The 24,950-nt window shown below is 28.7% G+C and overlaps 1 protein-coding gene across 1 annotated transcript; it reads right to left on the reverse strand.

Moving 5' to 3' along the window:
* Nucleotides 1–45: 45 nt before the first annotated feature.
* Nucleotides 46–23,426, reverse strand: LOC111678602 (alanine aminotransferase 1). Its single transcript, XM_023440000.2, has 7 exons — nt 23,274–23,426; nt 14,618–15,206; nt 4,093–4,182; nt 1,801–2,060; nt 1,178–1,742; nt 850–1,108; nt 46–791 (listed from the first exon to the last, which is right to left on the reverse strand). Exons 2-7 carry the CDS (start codon nt 15,038–15,040, stop codon nt 643–645), a joined length of 1,746 nt encoding a protein of 581 aa, XP_023295768.2. The 5' UTR covers nt 15,041–15,206; nt 23,274–23,426; the 3' UTR covers nt 46–642.
* Nucleotides 23,427–24,950: the final 1,524 nt, after the last annotated feature.

Consider the following 24,950-nt stretch of genomic DNA (forward strand, 5'->3'; position numbering starts at 1 on the left):
ATAAAAGTATCTCAAATAAATGATAAAACATGGTAAAGTTTTTTGTTTTTTTTCGAATAACTTAATTGCAAACTTTATTATTACTTTCTTTTTTATATAAATTGCAAACAACATACATATATACGTACATTTTCATCATTTTAGTTTTGTTCCTTTTTCAGAAATTAAACAAAATTATTGTCCATCTTTAATTAAATAATTATACAAAATACAGAATTTAGAATTCACATCGATTAATTTGTGAAATTGTTAAATATAACAAAACAAAAGACAATGTCATTTCTTCATTCAAATTGGCCGATTGACTTACTACGGGTGATATGAAAAAGCGATATGAATAAAATTAAAATACTAATAATCTGCAAGAAAATCTCATGTTTGGCTAAATGTTTGGGTTTCGTGTTTTTTTTTTAATCTAAATATGAAATATGTTTTATATTAGTTATTTAGTATATATATTTTTAAAATACATACAGATATATAAATAATAATTAACAAGATATTTTTTTGTAAAAGAAAATAAAGACAAATAATGAACTAAATAAACTAATTTCACACTTTAGTAGAGCTTAGTGTAAAATTTTTACAAAATCACGTTCAACAGGAAAGAATTTATTAACATTTTAATAAAAAATAATTAATCTATTTGTATTTTTGCATAAATTCAGCATGGAATTTTTGGAATTTGTTCATCATATCTTTCAAGACGGCGGTTTGAGGTAAAATAGTGCTGCGGAAATGATAGGTACCGGGTTTTTGGCCAAAACCGCTGCCAGCAACGATGCAAATACCTAAGTTAACAAATAAATTATGTAAATCATGTTATGAAAAATAAATGTAGTTACTTACCAGTAGATTCTAGCAATTCAGAGGCATAGAAAGTATCAGGAGTCAAATTCTTGGATTTGGCGATTTCGATAGCCTTGGGTGGAATTTCAATTTGTGGGAACACATACATGGCACCTTGTACTTTATTAACTTTATAGCCCTCAAAACTGCTCAAAGTGTTGTAGACTAATTCAGCACGTTCCTTAAGAGCTCCCAAAATTCCTTCTTTTTCCTTGATGTATTGATTGTAAGAAGGCTCACCAGGTTTGGGGGGATTGACCTGTAATTTAGCAAATAAGTTGAGCAAGCTATTTCCTTTTTTCTGCAAAAGTAATTTTAAAAAACTCACCAAAGCACTGACAGCCACTTGACCGGCAGTGGTACCACACAAAGAAGCAGTAATAGATTTGGTCAACATGGCCATAACCTTAGGGCACATATTGATGATTTCCATATAACCACCACGAATACCACATTCACCCAAATAACCCTTTGAGGTAGACATAAAGCTGGCCAATTCCATATCCTTATAGGGACCACCCATTTCAGTCATGACCTTTTTGAAGGAGAAGAATTTGGAATCCTTATCGTAAACATTGTCCTGGTACACTTCATCGGCCAATACAACTAAATTGTTGTCATAGGCAAATTTAATAATTTCTTCGATGTTTTGCCTAGTCAAAACTTGACCGGTGGGATTGCCGGGATTGATAACAACAATAGCACGTGGATTACAAGTCTTTTTAGCCTCATCATATGAACGTTGCAATTCCTTGCGACTTAGACTCCAGCCAGTTTCTTCTTCCAAATAATAGTCAACCTTTTGCATGCCATACTCAGCAATGGTGGCCGAGTACAAAGGATATTGAGGAATAGGTACCATAACACCAGGTGGCTTGCCATCAACATGACATCTAAAGTGCAACAATAATATATACTTGAAAATAAACTATTTTATATCAACAAACTCACCTTATCAAAGCCAATACACTTTTGATGCCAGGAGAAGCACCGGCTGTTAAAAAGATATTATGCCAATCACAAGGTACACCATCACGTTGGGTAATGAAATCGGCAACTTGTTTGCGTACAACTTCCAAACCAGCAGAGTCAGTGTAAGAACCTACGGAACCTCCTTGACAACTGCCTAAAACAGTCTTAGCACGAGCCTTAACATCATCAGGATATTGGGGAGAATTGAGGAGTTCTGGCTCAAAAGTCAAATTCAAAAGCTAGAAAATTTAAGAAAATTTTTTAAATTTTAAAACAAACAAAATTGACTTAATTCCATTAAAATGCAGACAAATAAAATCTATAAAATTGGCATGCCGTGAGCGATTATATACTACGTCTATATGAACTTTTCAACGGCATAATAAACACGCTATAAATGTAGCAAAATACACATATGTTTGTTTGTAAGTAGACTTTATAATATACTTATGTATGTACCATTGATATTTTAAAACAATTTACAATTACATTCAATTAGTTTGGAAAATTAAGTTGATGTTTATTTGGTTTTTAGCTACAATATGTATGTATATGTACATTCGTTCATATATAGACTTGTTTTGTTTTTATTATTCCAATATTTACTTAAATTATTTATACAGCTTTCGGCCATATACGTATGTAGGTATATTAGGTGGGCCCAAAACTTCGCTTTCGGACATGTTCTTATGAACATTTTTATAAGAAGTTTTATAATTTTTCTAGATTTAATTCATAAACGTATTTGAAAAATTACTTGTATAAATTTATATTTAAAAATTTCTATAAATTTCAAAATCTTTGTAATTGCTAAGATTGTGGGCAATATGTTTAACATGTTGCATGTTATACAAAGTATTGTTAAAATTTCACAAAAAAAATCCAGCGGAATGCATGTCAATGGCCTTAAAGCAGGCAAATACTAGACTTTTATGCTTAAACCTAAGAGCCTTTTGAACTAAATTGCTGTTAGTTTTGCAGTTTAATCTGTGTGAATCGTGTCCTTAAAAATCTTGTAATATTTAGCAATTAAAATGATTTTGTTTTATTAAAAAAATTTCAAGTGATTTTATTTAAAATACAAAAAGAAAATACTAAACACTTTCCATCTGATATAAAATTTAATTTAATTATCTGTGATTTCATTACTAAAAAGACACAATTATAGAAGTTTAATGTAACTTTACGGAAAAATAATTTTTAAAAAATATAGGAAATAAGAAAAGAATATTTTAACAAATTTTACCCTTTCTCAGCAAAAAAAGTGAAAAAAGAATTTTCGCCACAAATAACATACTTGAAGTACTTCCGATTTTGATGAAAAACCTATGAATTTTACATTAGCGTGTCATTGGAGGGATGTTGTTCATTTTTGACAACTATGACCTACATCTAATAAAATATTCCATATTTGGATTTCAAAAATAAACCTTTGAAATATTTTCATACAAATTATTAAAAATTAAAAACAGTTTTATAAAAATTAAAGTGAAGTGAGGGGGAGGGATTTACAAAATAATCCCCTTAATTTATACAAAACCTTAAACGGTTTGAAAGTGTTTTCGAGAGCACAATCGCTATTAATCGCTAAAGCCTACAGACATCACTTTTCCTATAGAAAAGCTTGAGCAGGTGACAGAACTTTTTCTATAGAAAAGCTTGAGCTAGTCAAATTCATAGGAAAAGTTTGAGCTCGCAAGCGTACTTTCTCTAAAGAAAGCTTAAGTTAGTGAAAGTACTTTTCCTATAGAAAAGGTTGAACTAGCGATAACACTTTCCCTATAGAAAACTTGAGGTAGTAAGAGCACTTTTCTTATAGAAAAGCTTGAGTTAGTGAGAGCTCTTTTCCTTTAGAAAAGCTTGAGCTAGCGAGAGTACTTTTCCTATAGAAAAGCTTCAGCTAGCGTTAGTGCTTTTCTTATAGAAAATATTCAGCTAGCGAGAGTACTTTTCTAAAGATGAGCTTGATCTTGCGAAAGCACTTTCCATATAGAAAAGCTTGAGCTAGTAAGAGCAATTTTTCTTAAGAAAGTTTGACGTAGTGAGAGCACTATTTCCATAGAAAAGGTTGAGCTAGTGAGAACACTTCGTTCAAAGAAAGCTTGAGATAGCGGGAAACATTGTTTTTACAGAAAATTATGTGTTTTTAAAGATATTTTCCTATAGAAAAGCTTAAGCTTGATACACTTTACAAGTTCAATTTAATGCACCAGTTATATGTGGAAAACTTATAAGCTAATAATAAAAAATAAATTATTTATATAAACTTACTTGACGAAGGAAGGTAATGGGTTTTTGTCCCATAGCATGACAATCACCAATATTAGCACGAATAACATAATCGAATGGTTTTTTGACACCCTGTAAGTAAAAAAAAGAAAAATAATTGCAAGATTTATTTAAGGTCATAAATAATTATGGAAGAGGCAATAATCATATACATTTATATTTATCACATTGTTAAAATGTACTAAATAAAGATAAAAATAGTTCATAAAGTAACTAAAATAATTAGAAATAATATGCTTGTCCTTCCCACATGTACACACATAATTACAGTTTATGTACATATTTAACTAAAAGCTGTAATAAAGAAATTTTTAAATTAAATTTTGAAATATACCATGAAATCTGTTTACCACTATTTTTTTAATAACAATATATTAAATTTACAAAAATATCTAATATGTACATAACAATTAGTAAATAATGAAATAAAACAAAAAAAACAATCAACTAAAAACAAAACCACAAAAATTACAAATTTCCACATGAAACCTTAGTCATATTACACTAATTATTGATAATTAAACGATAGGCTAACTAATGAAATATATGAGAAACAAATTATAAAATAATAAACATTACAACATCAATAAATAAAGTGCAAAATTAAAAAAAAAACAAATAACATTGAAATAACCTTTTACGATATAACAACCGCATTACAAAATAATATTACAATTTCAAGAAAAGCAAAAGTTTCAAATTGGAAATTATAATAAAACTTGTAAATATTGTAAATCACACATCAATCCAGTAAGTCGATGATGACGTTCTTAAAGTAAACAATCTATATAATAGTAAATAATAACAAATCCATTTGGTGGCACTTTGAGAATGTAATTTAATTCATCCGTTTAATAACTTTTTATAGAGCGTATATCTATGGTTAATTTATTATTTGTTTGAATAAGTGAAAGTATTATTTTACGTTTAAATAATATGTATGTATTTTTTATGAATAGATTTTGATACCTTACACGTTTGTGCTGGTGTTTATAACATCCAAAAATATTGGTCCTATACCAAGCTTAAAGTATACCAATGGGATTAGAATCACTTTCTTAGTCGATTTAGCTATGTCCGTCCGTCCGTCTGTGTGCCCATGTAAAGCTTGTGCGTACGCTATAAGTCGCAATTTTCAAGATAATTTGATGAAATTTGCCACATACTCCTCTTTTGACCAAGGGAGAAACGTTATTGAAAATGGCAGAAATCAGCCTATAATTTTGCCCCCATACAACCGTACCCCGGAATAGGCATTAGTGTTATTAAAGCTTAAATTACACTGCCGATTTTTGTAATAAACGAGCCTCATTTGCATTGAAGAAAATCGAATTCAGAATCTCTCTAGGTCAAGCTTTTCTCTAGCAATTGTTAGTGAGTTATCAGGGGGACTTGGAACCCCCTCATAAGAACAAAATAGAAAAAATCCTATGCCTAAGAAAATATGTAGTTCCACATCATGCATCAAAAAAATGTTTAAAGTAGATCTACTTTTTAATTATATAAGCGTCACATTAAACGCACGAATATCTCATCTGATTATGGAAATTTGGCGAACTCTCATTAGGGACTTGAAGCCTCTCATATGAATTAAATACAACAATTCGCATAACTGAGAGACTATTAGAATCATAAAATTATGAACATTGATATTGATGTTAACATTTAGAAGAAAGGGGCGACATTTCAATGGGGGGCTTGGCACCCCCATAGTTCCTTTAAATCTAAGTTCATATAAAATAAAACCCAGTGCTTTTGGGTGAATATATTCACATTTTATTCGTGTGGGTGGCATTTTACTTTAAACACGTAGCAAATTGAAAAACTTGCTTCAGACGTAATGAATAATTGTATTACATCCCAGCAAAAAATGTGTGGAAAAAGATATAATATTTTCATCACAACTAGTAAACCGAGGTGCTTCAAATTCGGTTACAAATGAAAACCAAATTAACTTGGTTTTCATTTGTAAGGAAATATTTGGTTTATAAAAGTAATCGCATTTTTAAATGTGATTAAGATGTAGTTTGTAAAGTATGACATTAATTATTTTTTGCTGGGATATTTATATTATAAATTAATTACAAAAAGCAAGATTTGTTTTACCGCTTTAAATTAAATAAAAATATTTAAATATTTTAAATTTAAATTTTTTACATTGATATGCAAAATAAATGCAAGAATTTTGTGTTTAGTTTAAATAACAAAAAATTTACAAATGTAAAGATTTAAATTGATGCTATTTGTATACAAACACATATTCCAAAACAAAGACGGAAGGAAATAGTATTTGGTTATTAATAATTATTTTTATATTTTAAAAACAAAAAACTTTTTAATTTTTTTCTAGGTCAAACATTTCCATTTAGGGTTAAACTTAAAACATTATTCAGTTTGTACCAGTTTTTCTAAATTAATATTTATAATTTGTAGTTCTTGTTGTTGCTATTTTAAATATCAGTTGTAGTTATCAGTTGTTGTTGATAATTTAATCAAGTGTTGGTGCAATGTTGTTTTTTTTTATCAAATAAATAGTACGTACAACTTATTGTTTACTACCTATAATTTAGAGGAATGTATTATATACATATATAAATAGTTATAGTTACTAAGTGAGTGAGGTTCTTATCGTTGTTATAGATCTACATATATGTATAAGAAAGGAATAAACATCAAATCGTATAATTTTTAAACATAATATCAATACATGTCTTCTATGGGTTTGTTATTGAATTAAGTTTAATTTTGCTTTTAAATTGATATTTATATCAAACTTCTTGAAACAATCATTTGACAGAAAAAATGATAATTTGTTTTTATTTAGAACTGAAAAGAATTGTTGTTATTTCATCGTGTAAAGCCATAATGATACAGTTTTAAAACAAATACTTTTTCAGTTATTACATTAATATCTACTTAACAACTTAAACCACAGTAAAGCTAATAAAACAATTTTTTACATATTTCAAAATTGTATTTCTTTAACAACAAGTTTAATGAAATACTTTGCTAAAAACATATGATTTTTTATATGTAAAAAAATAACCTAGTTAACTCAATTCCAAATAATCTTTCAGTTTCAGTTACTTTCAAAAACTATATCATATATAGACGAGTCAAGTTCACTGAACGGCCTTCGCAAATTGTATATGCTACAAAATGTTTTGCGCATAAATGCAACTGAAAATTGGCACTCTCTGTGTATACACAAGAATACTATATGTTTGAAGGTTTGTGTATAGAAATGTTTAAACACTTGTAATAATCTAAATTAGCTGTCATATTTTAGGGGCACCTATATCGGCACTATACTATTTAATAAAAGTACATCGTTAAAGCGCTATTATTATTTTACAAGTACGCGTCATACTTGTTAGAGAAGAAATAAAATAAATTGTTTACCATATATAAATGAGTTTAGATTTAATATATGTATACAAATATGGCTTTGATATAAAACGTACACATGTTCTCTATGCATTTTTTATATTATATTAACAGTTTAACAAATATTAAAGACTACATAAAGTTCATAAAAAGGTATAACTATAGTGGAAGACCTCAAGGTCCCCGTGGTGACTCTCTTCGTAGAAAGTGAAAATCCAAATAAAGAGAAACAAAATATGTTCCGGAAATTGAAGAAAGGAATTGAAATAAGTCGATTTCAACCTACAAGTTATATTAAATCAATTCCCTAAAGATTATCTGGATGTTCCTATAAAAATCCAATTGAAGTACCAATGATAAAGAAAAAATCACTTGAAATACAAACAAGTAGGAAATTATAGTCGGGCGAGGCCGACCATATAATGACCTACACTTGTTAAAAAAATAAAATGTGAAATTACTTTTCATAATAAAACATTTAAGTTGAATTGTATCTTGCCTCCGATATACTTAAGTCATTTATTGTTGAATAAAACTGTGGACATTTAAGTCAAATTTTGAAGGGTAATTTTTATAGGAGCTAGGGTCAAATGAGTCCCTATAATTATAGAGTTCATGATATGCTTTAAAATGGTCACCAAATCTAGTATAGAACTTGGTTTTATATACGAGTATATTAAACAAAATAATGAACATAAAAGACCTATTCGGCGGGTTCAGTTGTATACACAATTAGGAGCAATAATTGACCGATAACCATTTTCAATAGGCTTCGTCTACGGTACCATCATGTGCTAAATTTAATTGAATTATCTCAAAAATTGCGAGCTATAGGTTGATTGCGAGGTTTACATGAACGGACCGACAGATGGACGGACATAGCTAAATCAACTTAGAAAATGATTCATATCCGAAAGTTAAGAAAGTTGCTTAACCAAAAAAGTTTTGTGAGAGAATTTTATTTTCTCTATAATATCCAGTCCAAGAAATAACTAATTCCCCTGATAAATGTTATTATACTGCGCCATTGAACTTATTTCTCAGCCTTTTGAACTTATCATTCTGAGATCTGAAACAGCAGTACATTATGTGATCAATCGTGCATCTATTTCCAACAGACACCTTATTTAAGCAATGACAAGTTAAGATTTCTGCCAGAATCCATAGAATGCGCTTATCTCACCCTATAAGTATCTTGGTATATATCACATCAAGTAAGAAGTTTTAAAGATTACTCCGATAGCAGTATCCTCAGACCCCTTTTTGAAAAGGCGGAAAAGAAATGGAATAACTTTGGCACATGTAGAGAATCCATGATATAGAACTTATGTCCCCACCCTATAAGTATCTTGGTAGATATTACATCAAGAAGGCAGGTGTTAGATTAAAGTAGTGCAAAGTGGATTAAATAACTTAGGCACATGTATAGAGAATCTATGTTATTGTGGACTTCTTTCAATGAGAAATGTACAAAAGATCTTATAACTCAAAATAGGCGAGATAACTCGAAGTTGATATCAGTGAAAACTAACACTGGATTTTAGGCAGTCATACTTGTTGGCTTAAGTTCCCATTCAATAAATACTGTCGCCATGCTCTAGCAGCATAGAAAAACAGTTTCCTTTGCAGTTGCTTTATATACAATGTTATAGAAATATTTGGACCGAAAGTTAATGACACCTGAGGGTAGAGTAATCGTGTCAAAACTTAGTCCCTGTTTCTCCAATAACTCATAATTTAGGCAATTGTCTCTTTGTTCTCTTTCTTGCTCCAATTGCAATGTTTTGCAGTGCGCTAAAACAACTAATTATTATTCATAACTTAAAAACCTGTATGCCTAGTTCATTTCCATACTGTTGCTACGTAGTAAAATAAGTGCAATATGTATGGTATATTTTCATTGTCATTCACAAAATTTATAGAAATTTTAATTGTATATGTATAAACTATTTTTGCTCTCTAAAGAAAAACATGCGCAAAAAATTCTTTTCCAAGAAAGTATAAAGAGATTTATCTTCATCTTTGTCACAGTTAACGTTGTCTGTGGCAGTGTTGTTGCTGTTGCTTTTATTTAGATATTGGCGGGTATGGATGGTACTTCCTAGGCTGCATATAATAATAATATATTTTCTTTATACTGTTAAATTTTCCATTTTTTTTTTTTTCTTTTTTTTCAGAAAACATATTGTGTGTGTGAGTTTTTTATCTTTAACTTAAATGCTTTGTAACAAATCTAAACACTTTGTAATGTGTAGTGAGAATGGATGCTAAAGTCTGCTGATATAGTATATTCTTTTGTTAGGGACACGTTTTATATTCGATTTTATTGTATATCGATGAAATTGTCTTTTTTCTTTTTTTTTTTTTTTGTTTTTTCAACGTCATATTATACTATAGTCGGTTTCTTTGTTTATGGAGGTTTGTACATTAAGATTAAGAGTTTGTTTTATAAATTTAAACAAATGTTTTTTTAAATCGATATTAAGTATTATATAATATAGCGGCAGACTACTACGTAGTTAATGTGTTTAAATAAGTACATATGTATGTATTATTGAAAATGGGCCGTTGAGAATGATGAAAAAATTGCAGACACCAACATTGAAGTTGTTTTTTTTTTTTTTGTTAAAGGTTATTGTTTTCTTTTTCTATATTAAATTGCTTAGTGATTATTTTTAAGTATTTTTTTTTAATTTAGATAAGTAGTAAATAATTGAAATGTTATTGTTTGCACTAAAGCTAACTGTTTAAATAACAAATAAATCATTTAATGATAAAGAAAAGTTTTAGCGAAATTACATTTGCAAGCTTTGCAATTGTTAAAATAAAAATATTATTGCAAAAAATTAGTCGTTGGGAAAATCGTTTTAATTAGTTAAGCTACATGTTTATTTATCTAAGAGCATATTCCCATAAACTAATATTAACTTATCTAATGTCTGCTCACAAATTAATTTAATTTAAATGACAAATATTTTTCAGAATTAAAAAAAAGTAAAAACATTAATCAAATTCCCCCTTGAGGCCCGTACACCTATTCCTTCGAAAAAAAAAAACACAAAATGGATTAACTGATAAATTTGATAAACTATGACAATTTTCTTTTATTTGTTTCATGTGCGGCGGATGTGACTGACATTATTACTGCATATTGTGTTGAGTTTAAGTTAAATATTAAATTTAAGTGTCATTTAATGTCACCACACAAAAGAAAAGATTAATAATAAAGTAGATAAATAGTAAACAAGTTAAATTGTTTACTATTTAAACTTTTAACTTTTTTAATTGAGTTTTGATTAGAATTTGCGGGAAAAAATCCTAAATGACCTCTAGCTATAAGATAATCCGCGATCATTATATAAACGTGCGTTTGTTTGAAAATTATAAAATATGTGTATGTATTTGATAATTATATATCGTCACGTAAAATGCAAAAAGGCATAATAAACAAACAATTTTAAATCCACTTTTTGATTGAAAATGGTCCACTGCTTTAAAATACATGTTCTTGCAATTTTTTAGAAGATTTTTTTTTTAAAAATTGTTGCGTTGCGTTACAGTTGTATAGAAAATGTCGTTTTTATATATTTTATTTAGATATTTGTCTCTATTCTGAATAATAAATTCTTCTATATATAAAGCATGCAAAAAGGGAAAAAAATTCCGGCGAATTACTGTTCATAATTGGTCAGATTGTCTTTTTTTTAATCATTATATCCTAAAATCTAAAAAGCAAGATTTTTGTCTCTAATGTAAATTTTTTTTAAATTATACTTACGCCCTTTTGCTTTTAAGACGATGATATGTTTCTTTTTGTCTTTTTTAATCATTATATTATATATTTTTAAAAATTAAAACAATATTGGGTTAGGTCATGTTTAGCCAGACATATTGATGGAAAATTTTTAATAAAAACAAAAATATTACAAATGTAAGAGCAAACAAATGCAAAGAGTTTTTTACAAGCCCAGTTTTAAGTCTACATTAGTAAACTTTATATACAATATGACAAAATTGCAAGGGCTGTTGTCACAGTTGTCCAACTGTATGGAATAGTTATTTCCAGGAGAAACAAATTTGGTTAATAACACTGTAGCTGGGTTGGCAACCTTTGCAAGATTATGACTCGTTTCGATACGGTAGGTAGTCAATTCTACGACTGGACATAGGTTTTGTTGTTGTTGTAACAGCTTAAACTATACAATTTTAATCCGGGGGTTCTGTATTTAGGTCCAAGCCAAGAAATTGGGCTACTTCAATGGGGTTAGTCCATAAATCCATTGGGCTAAGTGAAGTAGGGTGGGCTGGACATAGGTTTTCACTCTCATTTCTTTATTCTTTAGAATATTGACTTGGTAAATCTTCTGGATTGTAATCCCTTGGGAATAGACTACCTATCCTTTTTACCTTTTCTTTTGTTGTAGCGTTATGGTTTCTCTGTATTTGTGTGTCTTCACTCTTTCAAGGGAATCACAGTGGAACAATATTTTTCTAAATTGTTTATAGCAAACAAGTTCTGTACAAAAATATGTATTGGGCAAATAAAAGCATGTACAATGTACATACCTTTTAAATATGTATTTATGTATTTAAAAAATTTGCATCAAAATGTAATTTGCAGCATACGATTGTAGCAATAACATGAAATGAATACAAAAATATATTAACACACGTATGAAAGGTGTTCAAATAAGGCAAACTGCGGAACGTTACCTAATCGAAAAACATTTAATTCTGAATATTCTTTAGCTTCCCTAATAAACATTTTTAAAAAATGTGTAATGAATATTAAAAAAATTATTTTAAAAGTATATTTTAATAAAATTTCTCTTACTTTCGATGCTTTCCGAAAAAATATGTTCAAATTTAGGTAATGAGTATTGTTATTTCATATATTACTTAGTAATGAGTGATCTTTATCAAGTAGAATAATTAGATTTTTATGAATAGTATTTGTAGCCAATATTCTATAGTGTATGTATAATAAGGAGTTAGTTAGTGATTCGAATCCAAGTCGATATTAGAATTAAAAATATATTCCTGATAACATGACATTTTGCTGGGTTGTTCTAAGGTGTAGCGTTTTTATTATCGTTATTATAGAATTATAACATCATAAATTTATGAAAGAACTGAAAGCAAAGGTTAATTTTAGTCTATAAATACTATTGTTTTCAATTCAAAGACGAAATTCGAAATTGTATTCAAATAAGCATAACTAAAGCTAAAACTATATTTTTAAATAAAATTTCTGGATTTAGAGATTTTTTCAATACTAAAATTTCAATTCAACTTCTTTAGATTGGATATCATTCCTCTCTATTAAATGTCAAAATTGTCATACCACCTTCTTGTTTGGTTTTATTATTCATTTCAGACGTTTTTATTAACTAATCTTAAAATTGCTTAACAAAAATCATATGGAATAGAATTATGTATTTTATTTGTTGGTAGAAAAACGTGTGTTATCAAAAATTTATTTAAGTGACTTTTTTTTGGGTCTCTTGTTATAAACAAATGATAAAGAACAGAAAACGTACAATGAAATAATAAAAAAAATAACGAAAACACTAAAAATACATATTCATAACTTAGCACACTTTTCTTAAACAAATAAAATCTAGCGAGTATAGAAAAATAAACAAAAACAATAATAAACCAAATAAAAATTTTAAACACAAACCACTCCAAAAAAAACCAGTTCAATTCCATGGTAACGTATTGTTGTTGTCTGTATTTATCGATAGGTAAATAGTAGAAGTATTTATTTTGAAAGAAAAAGCAACAATTACAAACAATTAATACTTTCTATGTTGCTAGAGAAAGGCTTATTTTATTGTCTACCAAAATAGGATATTTTATTGTCAAATCAATATAGGCAACAAGTTTGTTTTGTCTTTAGTTTGTAATGTTTTTAGTTCTTACTTTTTTTCTTGTATTCATTATAAATATAGCAATTCTAGTTAAAATTGCAATTAAAAAATTGCATTAAAATTATAAAAGCAACTATGATTTACTAAACTTTATTACATTTGTCAAAGATCCGCATACTACTAAATGCTAAAGTAGTAAATTTGCAATGGAAAGAACGATAAATATGTATAAAAAACATTTGCGATTTAAGCAAATTTGCAAGATTATAAATTATTTTAGATATTCTTCCTAAATAATACAAAAACACTTGCAAGTCAGTCAATTTAAGGAAACATCATTGTATTTTTACTAGACACTAACAAAATATACAGAAAAACATCCTTGCATAAATTTGCAGTATAGGTATACAAGATTTTAAATTGGGCTATGATATTTTGATATGACAGTTGAGTATTTTGTTGTTGACCTAGGCAGGCAAAGGCACAGGGTATACAGAGACGTCACGAGCAAAAAGCTATCTCCCTCTCTTTCGCACAAAATGATTTCAATGATTTTTTATCTGTATTTTATATACCTCTTCTCACTAAACAATTTCAAAATCAAACAAAAGCTGATTTTAGACTTTTTCAAATGTCAAAATTGACATCTCTGTATGCTTTGTGGCAAAGGTCGAGATCAAAATATTGAACTTTGTGATTGCAAAAAACTATACAATTTGAAGTATGGCAAACCTGTAAAGGTATGACTTTTGCAATAAGTTATTAAATTGCAAAAAATCTAAAAAAAAAATAACTTTATTTCTCAAATATTTTTAATTAGAACTTAGCAGCAAAGCCTAAACAGCAGCATTGGAATTACCCAAATAATGTGACACTTGCAGGACTCTATATTTTATTGAAAAGCTAAGAAAAGCTGGTAGGTATTTGCAATTTTTAAAGACAAAATGATCCATGATCAAAGAATAGGTACGTATACCTACTTTTTTCATTTATATTTTGAAATATATAGAAATTAAATAGAATTTTGTAAATTTTCAAAATTCTCATGGGTATTTTCATTAACAAAATTGTAAACACTATTAAAAATACATCTGGCCACTCATGTGTATGTAACAACACACCTACACACTCTTTGGTAAATATTTGTGTAAATTTTAGCAAATGTACTCTATTTACTTTTACTCGTAACAAAAACAAATGGCACTTGGAAACAATTGTTCAATGTACATACATACAAATATACATACCTCTTTCAATTCCCTTTCAATTTCACCAGCTCTTATAACCAATGGTCCACGCACAGCATATTCCATGGTAATAAAATTTGGATTGATATTCTCCAATTGCAAACATTTATTAGTTTGTCCAGGCATTTTGTCTGATGAATTAAATACGGCAGATGTGGTTAAAGCGCGACAATATTCCGTTGTATTATTATTGGTATTACTGAGGAGACGACTAGTGCGCGCGTTAAATGTTTGAGCCGGACTGAATGCTGTTGTGGAGAGCTGGCGTTGATTCACATGAATCAACAACGATTTCCAGCGACGAGCTACATGTTTTGATAACACCGGTGATGTTGTTCTCACGCTATTACTGCTAGATGCAGCAGTGACAGCAGTAGCGCGCTGGATAACAGCATTGGAATTATTAAGTAAAAGACGACTCATTGTTTTTGTTTTGGTATTTAGTTATATTGTATAGAAAAAAGTGTATATACTCGTCGTGCCGCAGGAGCGATGGTGGTGGAGTGTGTACGGTTTTGTGTACAGTACAGTAGTAGTGGTTGTTTTAAAAAGCTTTTATTTGTTTGGTTTGTTTGCTATACTAAAACAACTGTAAAGAGATTTATAAAGAGAGAAAGAGAGTAGTTAAAAGAGAGATGTAGTTAGTTGAAGAGAAAAATAATGATAAGAAAATTTATAAGTAAATTAATTTACATACTTAATGTAAAGTAATGAATAAATATTGTTTAATAAGTACAGTAAATATAGCAACGTTTTAAAAGTAGGCTAAGGTAAAAACGTTGCAGCGACCGCTGGAAAAAAGTTTTGTTGTGATAAGACTTACTTATGTAGTTGGTAATTTTTGTAGATAATACAGTTTTATAAAGCTTTTACGCTTTAAGCTTCTTTTGAAAGCTTTATAAAAAGCTGTTCAGTGATGGTCTTTTCCCAGACATTTTGTGAGAGTGACTCGTAATATTTCACACCATTATTCACAAGTTATTCGAGACTAGGTTTTTATAAATAAGATTTTTTAAGATTTTTTTTTCTTAAAATCTGTATTTTGAAGATATTTATATTAAAGTTGTTAATAACACAGATCAAAATTTAAAAATAAACTTAGAGCTAAAAGTAAATATATGCATAATTGTCTAAAGGTTTAAGCTGGAGGTCCACACCATGCGTTCTATGGTTTAGAGCATTCTACGCGTCTGTCAAAAAAATAGAAGCAATGTATTTGTGTACTGAAAGTTACAACTAAAAAAGCGTAGAAAGCATGACGCGTAGAATGCTTAAAGAAGATCTACTTTCTACTTTTATAAGCGTTACAAGCATGTCAGCTGATTTTTACATTTTATATTCTTTTTTTAGAGCGTAATTTTCAATTTTAATAAATTAATATGAGTTTATTGAAACGTTAAGTTTTTTAAAAATAAAACAAAAAATCGTCACATGTAACTTGAAGTGCAGAATGCAAAGTAGGTATGAAGAGGACGTAGTGCTTTGACGCAAAGACGCGTAGTGTGGACTTCCGGCTTTAGTCAGCAGTTAATCTGACATCAATTTTTTATTTATCACAAATTTTCCAAGTATTGAATCATAATGTTAAAAATGGATTTTTTTTTTAAACTTCATTTCACGATATCTGGCAATGGATAACTTTTAAGACCAGATTCGGGTTCAGTTTTGCTCAAATCTTAAGAAAAGTAAATAAATACTATGGTCCCTGGGTTAAACATTTTAATACTTTGGTAAATAGCTTGTCTGAAGTACTACTTATTAGAAAAAATTTAAGTCAAATTCAAATTTAAATCAAACCTTCGAAAAAGTCTCAAACCGAGAAATGTTCAGTTAATTAAAGTATAAATCAGAAGAGGAAACCTGCAAATCATAAACACTGCGCGAATCTGACAAATTAAAATATGTTGAACTAAATAACTTAGAAAAAATGTGTAAATGCCCATATACTTTATGACGCTTCATGAGGACACTAAGAAACAATGCAGTTTTATTAACTTTAATTGCTTTTAATTTCATTTTACTTTTTATTTATTAAAAGTAACTGGCATTTTACAATTACTGCAAGAAATATAGAGACTGCATCATACGTTTAGGTTAAGTAACTGCTATTATGAAATAATTTCAAATTTTACGTTTAATAAATTTGCTAAAATAATATTTTTGGCTTTAAATAAATACAATTATCTAAATGTATGTATATGGATGTATTTAACAATAATTTATGAAAATTTAAAACAAAAAAATATTAATAAATCTTTTTTAAAATTTTCTATTTTTAGATCCAATTTTTAAAGATATTTTTTGAAAACATTTGTTCATTTCACAATATTTGTCGTATCGTTCTATATTATTTAGTAAATTGAAAAATAGATTAATAAAAATTAAGAACAGAAATATTTCGAGTTGTAATGCAATTTTATAGATTTATTAGCTTTTTTAAAAAACTGCCATTTAAATAGGCAAATTAAAGTCCACCCAAGAAAGTGTACATTTTAGCAAAATGCCTTTAAAAATAAATTTAAACTCAATTGAAGTCGTTAATTGCAAATTAAAAAATTATGTATGTATTTGTATATTTACATAGTCAATCATATGCCCAATACTTTTTGCAAATCATCAAGACGTTATTTTCTTTTTTTTCCAACTCCAGACTTGTGTATTTATTTGGGTTTTTATTAAGAAGGTGCTAATTTCGTATATATGTAAATATTTAAAGAAACACAAAAAATCGGTTTTTGTCTGTTAAATTGAATTTTATAAAAAAAGAAAACTTGCAAAATATGAAATACTCTTTGTACTCGCACAAAGCTACAGCCATATGACGTTCGTTCATCAATGAAATTTGAACTGATCATTAAAATACGCTCAGATGAAACTGTTGAAGATTAGTGTAATGGTTTTGAAAAGCTGATAAGAAAGGCAAATAAAAATGTAAATACGACTTAAATCCGGAAGATTATTAGAATTGAAAATAGAGTACTTTGTTGAGTAGGAGATAATTTAAAAAAATGTTTTGATATTTTATATAAATTTATTTTTAGAATTGCAGGTTTTAACGGATGCAAATAGATCTACTTGAGATTTCTAAACAGCGACTTTAAAACTGTTGATGTTATTTTAACTTCTGAAATATTATTGTGATTATAAGGTTGCAAAGGAATCAGTTCATTGCCATTACAATAGTTCAGTGGTATTAATTTCAACACTACATCTTGGAACCAATTGAAAAAATAAAAATCAATTAAAAACAAGTATAAATGTATAGTCGGGCGTAGCCGACCATATGATACCCTACACCAGTCAGTATGTATGTTGAAAATGGGGATTATTTAAAAAAATAAAGCATTTGGTTTGTTTTTTTAACTTCATTTCGGAATATTTTTACTTTTTTGGCAAAAAAGAGATTTTTTAAGAGGGCTTAAAGGGGAGTAGGGCAAAATATGGCCCTATCCTTAAAAATGTTGGTAGGGGGAGTTAAGTATTCTTCAATATTATTTATGTAGAATTTAAAAGTGTTATTAGTGTTTGTAAGTGAATTTAAGTCATTTTCTGAAGGGGATATTGTATGAGGGATAGGGTAAATGAAGCCCGATCATTACAAAAATCGGTAGTGTCATTTAAAGTTCTATAAAACTAAGTTTTGTCGACTTTTGTTAACATAATAGATCATTTTAATTAATTATAAGCCAAAAGGCCCTATTTGGGGGGTACAATTGTATGGGGGCTAGTCAAAATAATGGACCGATTTTAACCATTTTCAATAGGCTTCGTCCTTGGGCCAAGAGAAGCGTGTGTGCCAAATTTCATTAAATTATCTTGAAAATTATGGCCTGTACCTTGCGCACAAGGTTTATATGGACAGCCAGCCAGCCAGGCGGACGGACGGACATAGCTTAATCGACTCAGAAAATGATTCTAAGCCGATTGCGATATTTTAAGGTGGGTATAGGACGAATGTTTTTGTATGTTACAAACATCAGCACAAACCCAATATACCCTCCCCACTAAAGTGGTGTAGGGTATAATTATAAAATGACGCCTTGTGCAGCTAGTTTTATATATCCTTTGACATTGTCTGTTGTGAAAAACATGAGAGATAACCCTAAGAGAAGTGACTTTTGAGCTTAGCATTGGGAATAGATTCGTGTCAAACTTATAAAATACGGAATGAATTAATTGGTATGCGCGCCACATTCCACCTAAAATTAATGCATCTGATATTTTTTCCTGATAAATTGCTGCTGTCAGAGACCATCCCACCTGAGTACATTGGGGCAGCAATTGTCAGAGATTAAATGGCTCAAGTACTCAAGCAAGGTGCTGTGTATGGACCTCCGAAACCATGTACACAAATTGCCACCTGCACACACATAAAGAGGCGTTGTTGAGTCGTCTCAAGCTGATCCAGTGATTGTAGCCACCGTGAAATAGTTCGTTTTACATTTCTGTTTAAAAGTGGATTCGACTAAAATGTTCATTCAAAATCCAAAATTAACAATTTCACAAAAACAACACCTTAATAATTTTAGTCAAAAATGTTTGCATGACATGATATTTTAATAAATATCAACTTAATCATTTATAGTAGTTAACAAACATAATAAAAAAGAAAAAAAAAGAATATTAAATATTTGATAAGATATGAATATAAAAAACACCAAATTATATACATACATAGATAATTAATAAGTTTGTTTATTAACGCAAACATTTTTCTACACTATGGCAAGTTTTCTTACGAAGACTTGTTGTTTATTCAACAAATTATAAATACGAATTTTGATTGTCAACAAAATTACAATGAAACCCATAAATTTACTTTATTAAAGGGGCATGTAATTGGTTGAAGATATATTTTTATGAAAGCCTCTTACAAAGGCAAACACTTGTTGATTGATCTGATACGTTGATAAAAAACAAAACGTTTATGAATTACATTTAACACCTCTTTTTAATGGTTGAACGGCACGATATAATTAAATTTGAATATATTTGTGTCTTAAATTAAGGGAGCAGGGGTTGTTAAAGTTGTTTCATTAATTTAAGTTAAAATGTATACTATAGGTTTGTATATGTGTGTGTTTGAAATTCAGAAATTTTGGCAAATGCTCAAGAAATTTTTTTTCAACAAGGCAACAAGAAAAAAATGTAGTATGTATTTTGCACAAATACAGAAAAAGTATGATCTTGATAATGAATGTATGTAGTGCATTTGTACGTTAATGAATCTGTTATTAATTCTATATATTTTTGTCATATTGTTTACTAAAAAAAATACTAATGGACAAAGTACAAAATAACAAACAATATTTTGTTTTTAAAAATATATTCTATTGAAAAAATTATATTGCAAATAAATCAAAAGAAAAGTTTTTTTTGTTAAAAAATACTATTTATTTTGTTTATTTATAATATCAAATTGAAGTTATCTATCTAGACGGTTTGGCGTCTAAATTTTACAAATTTAGTAAAAAATTTAATTGTAAAAATTTCGTTAAATTCTAAAAATAAATTTTAGTTCACATGTGTTTTTGTTTTAAAACTGTCAACGTGAAAGTGATCTTTTAAAAAAAATAAATACAGGAAAATCCCGGTATAACGAATCTCACTTTAACGAAAAACCGATATAACGAACAGCCAAATTATTAACTTTAACTACCTTATATGGCGAACGTTTAAGAAATTTTATACTTGATATAACGAATGAAAGGAAAAACAAGTATGAATATATAGTCGGGCGTAGCCGACCATATGATACCCTACACCAGTCAGTATGTATGTTAAAAATAGGGATTATTTAAAAAAATAAAGCATTTTGTTTGTTTTTTTAACTTTATTTCGGAATATTTTTACTTAAAAAAAAGAGATTTTTTACAAGAGGGCTCAGAGGAGATTGGGGCAATATATAGCCCTATCCTTAAAAATGTTGGTAGGGGGGTTAAGTCTTCTTCAATATTATTTATGTAGAATATAAAAGTGTTATTAGTGTTTGTAAGTGAATTTTGACCTTTAAGTCATTTTCTGAAGGGGAGTTTGTATGGGGGATAGGGTCAAATGAAGCCCGATCATAACAAAAATCGGTAGTGTCATTTAAAGTTCTATAAAAAAAAGTTTTGTCGACTTTTGCTAACATAATAGATCATTTAAATTAATTTTAAGCCAAAAGGCCCTATTTGAGGGGTACGGCTGTATGAGGGCTAGTCGAAATAATGGACCGATTTTATAGGGTAAGTCCTTCGTCCAAAAGAGGCGTGTGTGCCAAATTTCATCCAATTATCTAAAAAATTGCGGTCTGTACCTTGCGCACAAGGTTTACATGGACAGCCAGCCAGCCAGACGGAAGGACATAGCTTAATCGACTCAGAAAATGATTCTAAGCCGATTGGTATACTTTAAGGTGGGTATATGTTACAAACATCAGCACAAATTCAGTATACCCTCCCCACTAAAGTGGTGTAGGGTATAAATATCTTAACATGCCACAATTATTCCAGAGTTTTGATATTATCAACATGATACTGATTTATCGATTATCAAGTTCAGTTTTTTAAGATTATAATTTTATCTTTTAGATTAAATTTAGATCTTACATCCATTAGAAAATTATTGTAACCATCTGTAAGTTTAATATAATTTGAATGGTTTTTTGTCCATAAATAAAGAAATTTACTAGAAAATAAAATTCCAATATAACGAATTTTTCGATTTAACGAAAGAGCCTCACATTATATCATTCGTTATACCGGGATTTGCTGTAGTTGTATTGTTTAGCATATATTTGCTAATTAAGTTTCATCTGGTTTATACCGCATTTTTTGAAAATATGCTGCCTCATGCTTTAGAATTTTATGTTTTTTTTTTCACAAATATTAATGTTTTTATTTTTTGGCGTTTTATATATACCTATATGTACAATGTACATACATATATACATAAGCAAATAAGCACATGAAAGCATAAAATATAAAATAAAATTTATAACCAGAAATTATGAATATTTTCTTTGTTGGAAAACTGAAAATAGCTATTGTTTTATGGAAATTTTTTATAAATTTTTTGATAACTTAAATATGAGAAAAACTTGTGAAAGAATAACTTAAGACAAGCCCCTTTTTACAAATTTCGTGATGTTACCTATTCTAAATGGACATACAGCTATAAAAAAATTGGTCGTGCGGATTCAGATGTATGTAGTAGTTAATGTGTAGAGGACAATAAAACTTTTAAACACTTTCTTTGACATTGTCAGAGTTTCGCAGAAATTAAATGCAAATATCTTGGAAGTGATTTGTTATCATTATATAACATTCCTCACGAATAGAGATTTTCCATGAAAAGTAGCGGTCCATTGAAAAGTAGCGCACAAGAAACCCAAAGAAGGCCTAGGTGTATTTCTTCGCATTTGATGCAGTTACATTGTCTTGTCAGGTTGTTAACCTAATCTAAACTTAAAGTTCTATAACTCCTTAAAGACATATACACAAATCATAAAATTTAAATTGCTATAAATAAAAGGCCAAAGATTTCGGTCCATACAGCTGTAACATCGAATAGGGTTTTTGGCCTAATAATTGTATGAAATGTTATAGTATTTTTACGAAAATAACCAATTTAGTTTTGTATAAGTTCTTCATAAGACACTACCTCCATACCAAGACACCTTTAGACAATTACTTGAAGATAAATTATTAATTTATCCATAGGTGTAGGTCCTACACTGTAGGCTAAACATTCTAACTTAATAATTTATCTGTTGCAAAATGATTGAAAGAACAAACTATAGAAACGCATCATCTGTAGAGATGTGAAGAAATGTAACAAGTGCAAATTAGTTGACACATCGCCATGAAAGAGAAAATTGAAAAAAAGTAAGAAGTAGACAACAAAAACAAAATGCAAAACACACACACACACACACAACAAAAATAGAGATAAAACAACAATAGCAACAAATTAAGTAATGGATACAAATGTAAACAAATCATCTAGTAATTGCAAAAGTAAACAATAAAAGCAAATACAAAGAGATGAAAAATGACACAAATAAAAACAAAAAAGATAAATCCGTAGAAAAAGTTTGAAAATATTATCAAATAAAAAACCGTCTGAAGGAGATGAAATAATATTGAATAGAAAGAAGGTTTGCCAAATTACGAGTAAAAATAAATGCAAAAAAAAATTTGAAGGGGGCAGGTTCAAGTCTTCGAAATGAAAGAAAAATGTGCTCAATCGATTTTTTATTGACTACTATGTGGAATTTTAAATCGTTTTTAACATTCCTTGGTGACGACATAAATACGTTTGTATAACATAAATTAGATTATAAATTCATATAGATTTTCATAGAGTGTGCAACAAAAAGTAGTTTGCAGAAAACCATCCTCTTTTTTGCTACGATTATCTAACTAAAATACCTGGAGGTCTTGGCCTTGTTTATAATTTGTTATCTCTCTTATTTATTAAGCACGTTAAGATATTCCATATAGAATACTTTTTGCCAATATTATGAACAATTCTTTGTTGGTAACACACGTGTTTTTTTTCTGAGAATATTTTTTTGTTATTTACTGTAGGTATAAAATTAATCTACGCATTTTATATATTTTTTGTCACTAAGTTTACTTGAGAAATTTTCTTACACATTATGCTTACGTACACGAAGATTAACGTTGCGAATTTTTAGAGAAAACCTGCTAGTTGTCACTTGTAAACACGACGAGTTTTAATGGCAAACTAAATGAGAAATTTTGTATAGAATTTTTATTACACTTTTTTCATTCGTTCATAAAAAAGCTTGTTGTTATTTTGGTGGGGGGATGTTTTAGCGGTTTATTTTTGGCTTGTTTTTCTTTGTTCTAATATTCCCAAGGAATATATGCAGAGCAGAGTCCTGCGTCAACAAACAATAACGGCGTCGGTTTTTAAGTTTGTGTTTTTGAATAAATCAATGATACACCCAATTTACACGATGATTTTTTTTTCATGTTTGCCCAGACGTCTGTTTTCATGTTTGTCGGTGATTGATGGTGAGCGGTGAAGAGGAGAATGGGGGGTAAGAAAACAAACATGATTTGGGATTTTCATGATTGTTTTTGACATTCCTCTTTAAACTGATTCGTACTGTTGATATTATGCTCATGTAAAATAAATAATTATGTCTTTTTTTACATGAAAACATTAAAATTTGCATTAAAAAAATACTATAGCGTGTAATTAAATTTTTTTAAATCAAATTAAATGGTTTTTATGTTAAAAATTTCATTTTATTTTTACTACGAATATGTAATTAAAAAGGATTATACAATTAAACATCAAAAAAGACATGCATAGTTGCATGTAAAAAATCATCGTATAAATGTTCATGATTTTTTTGAAGATTCTCAAAAGAGAATTGGATAAAACAGACGTCTGAAAAGTCTTCATTTAAATTGCGCCATATTGAAATAAAACGGTATCCAAATGTTTGAAAATGTTGGATTTTTGAAGAAACTTTAAAAATGTTATATAAATTCTACTTCAAATATGGATAAAATAATTATTAATATTCATTGCTATATATTTAGATAAATCTCAAACAAATAGTTATTTTACTAGAACAGTTCTCTGAAATATTTATATTGTAGAGTTTATCGTCTGATATATGTTTAAAAATAATAGAGGTATCATAGTTTTTCGAAATTAAAGTGGAATCTTTCCATTTGTGTTCCAATAAAGCTATTGTTAATAAGCAGTTCTGATATGTCGAGATTGAAATCCTGTATATATTTGGATATTCAGAAAATTGGCACTAAAACAACTGATGATATTAAAATTGTCAAAACTACTATAAATGTTAATTTTTCTGTAGAAAAAACTTATATAGAGACAGGTTTCTGTATAACAGACTATTATACAGAGATTTTTCAATATAAAAAACGCTTATAAGGTCAATTTCTGAAGAAAAGTTTAAATTGGGCCGACAATTTAGCAGCCGCCAATATTTTCTATAATAAGCCGCCGCCGCCGACCTGAAATGGTTGCGCCGCCGCCGATCATTTTGCATCGGCTTGTATCTCTGACCGTCGCATGTCTTTAATGCTGAGTTTTTCAAATGACAATGTGTTTTGTGTAATAGAGTTGCATTTGTAAGCAGTTGTCATCAAACTGTATTTTTGTAATTTTAGTACTTCTCACTAAAAATCCCATTAAATTTAACTTTAATAGAACATGTATTTTATTATTAGATTTAACTACATTAATTAAATAAATACACTTCTTATAATATTCTATTTATGAATTTTTTCTTTGTTTAACGAAATAAATTAAATATTTACTAGCTTGTCTTTCTCAACCA

This window comes from Lucilia cuprina, chromosome 3 (assembly GCF_022045245.1).
Source record: "Lucilia cuprina isolate Lc7/37 chromosome 3, ASM2204524v1, whole genome shotgun sequence".
NCBI lineage: Eukaryota > Metazoa > Arthropoda > Insecta > Diptera > Calliphoridae > Lucilia > Lucilia cuprina.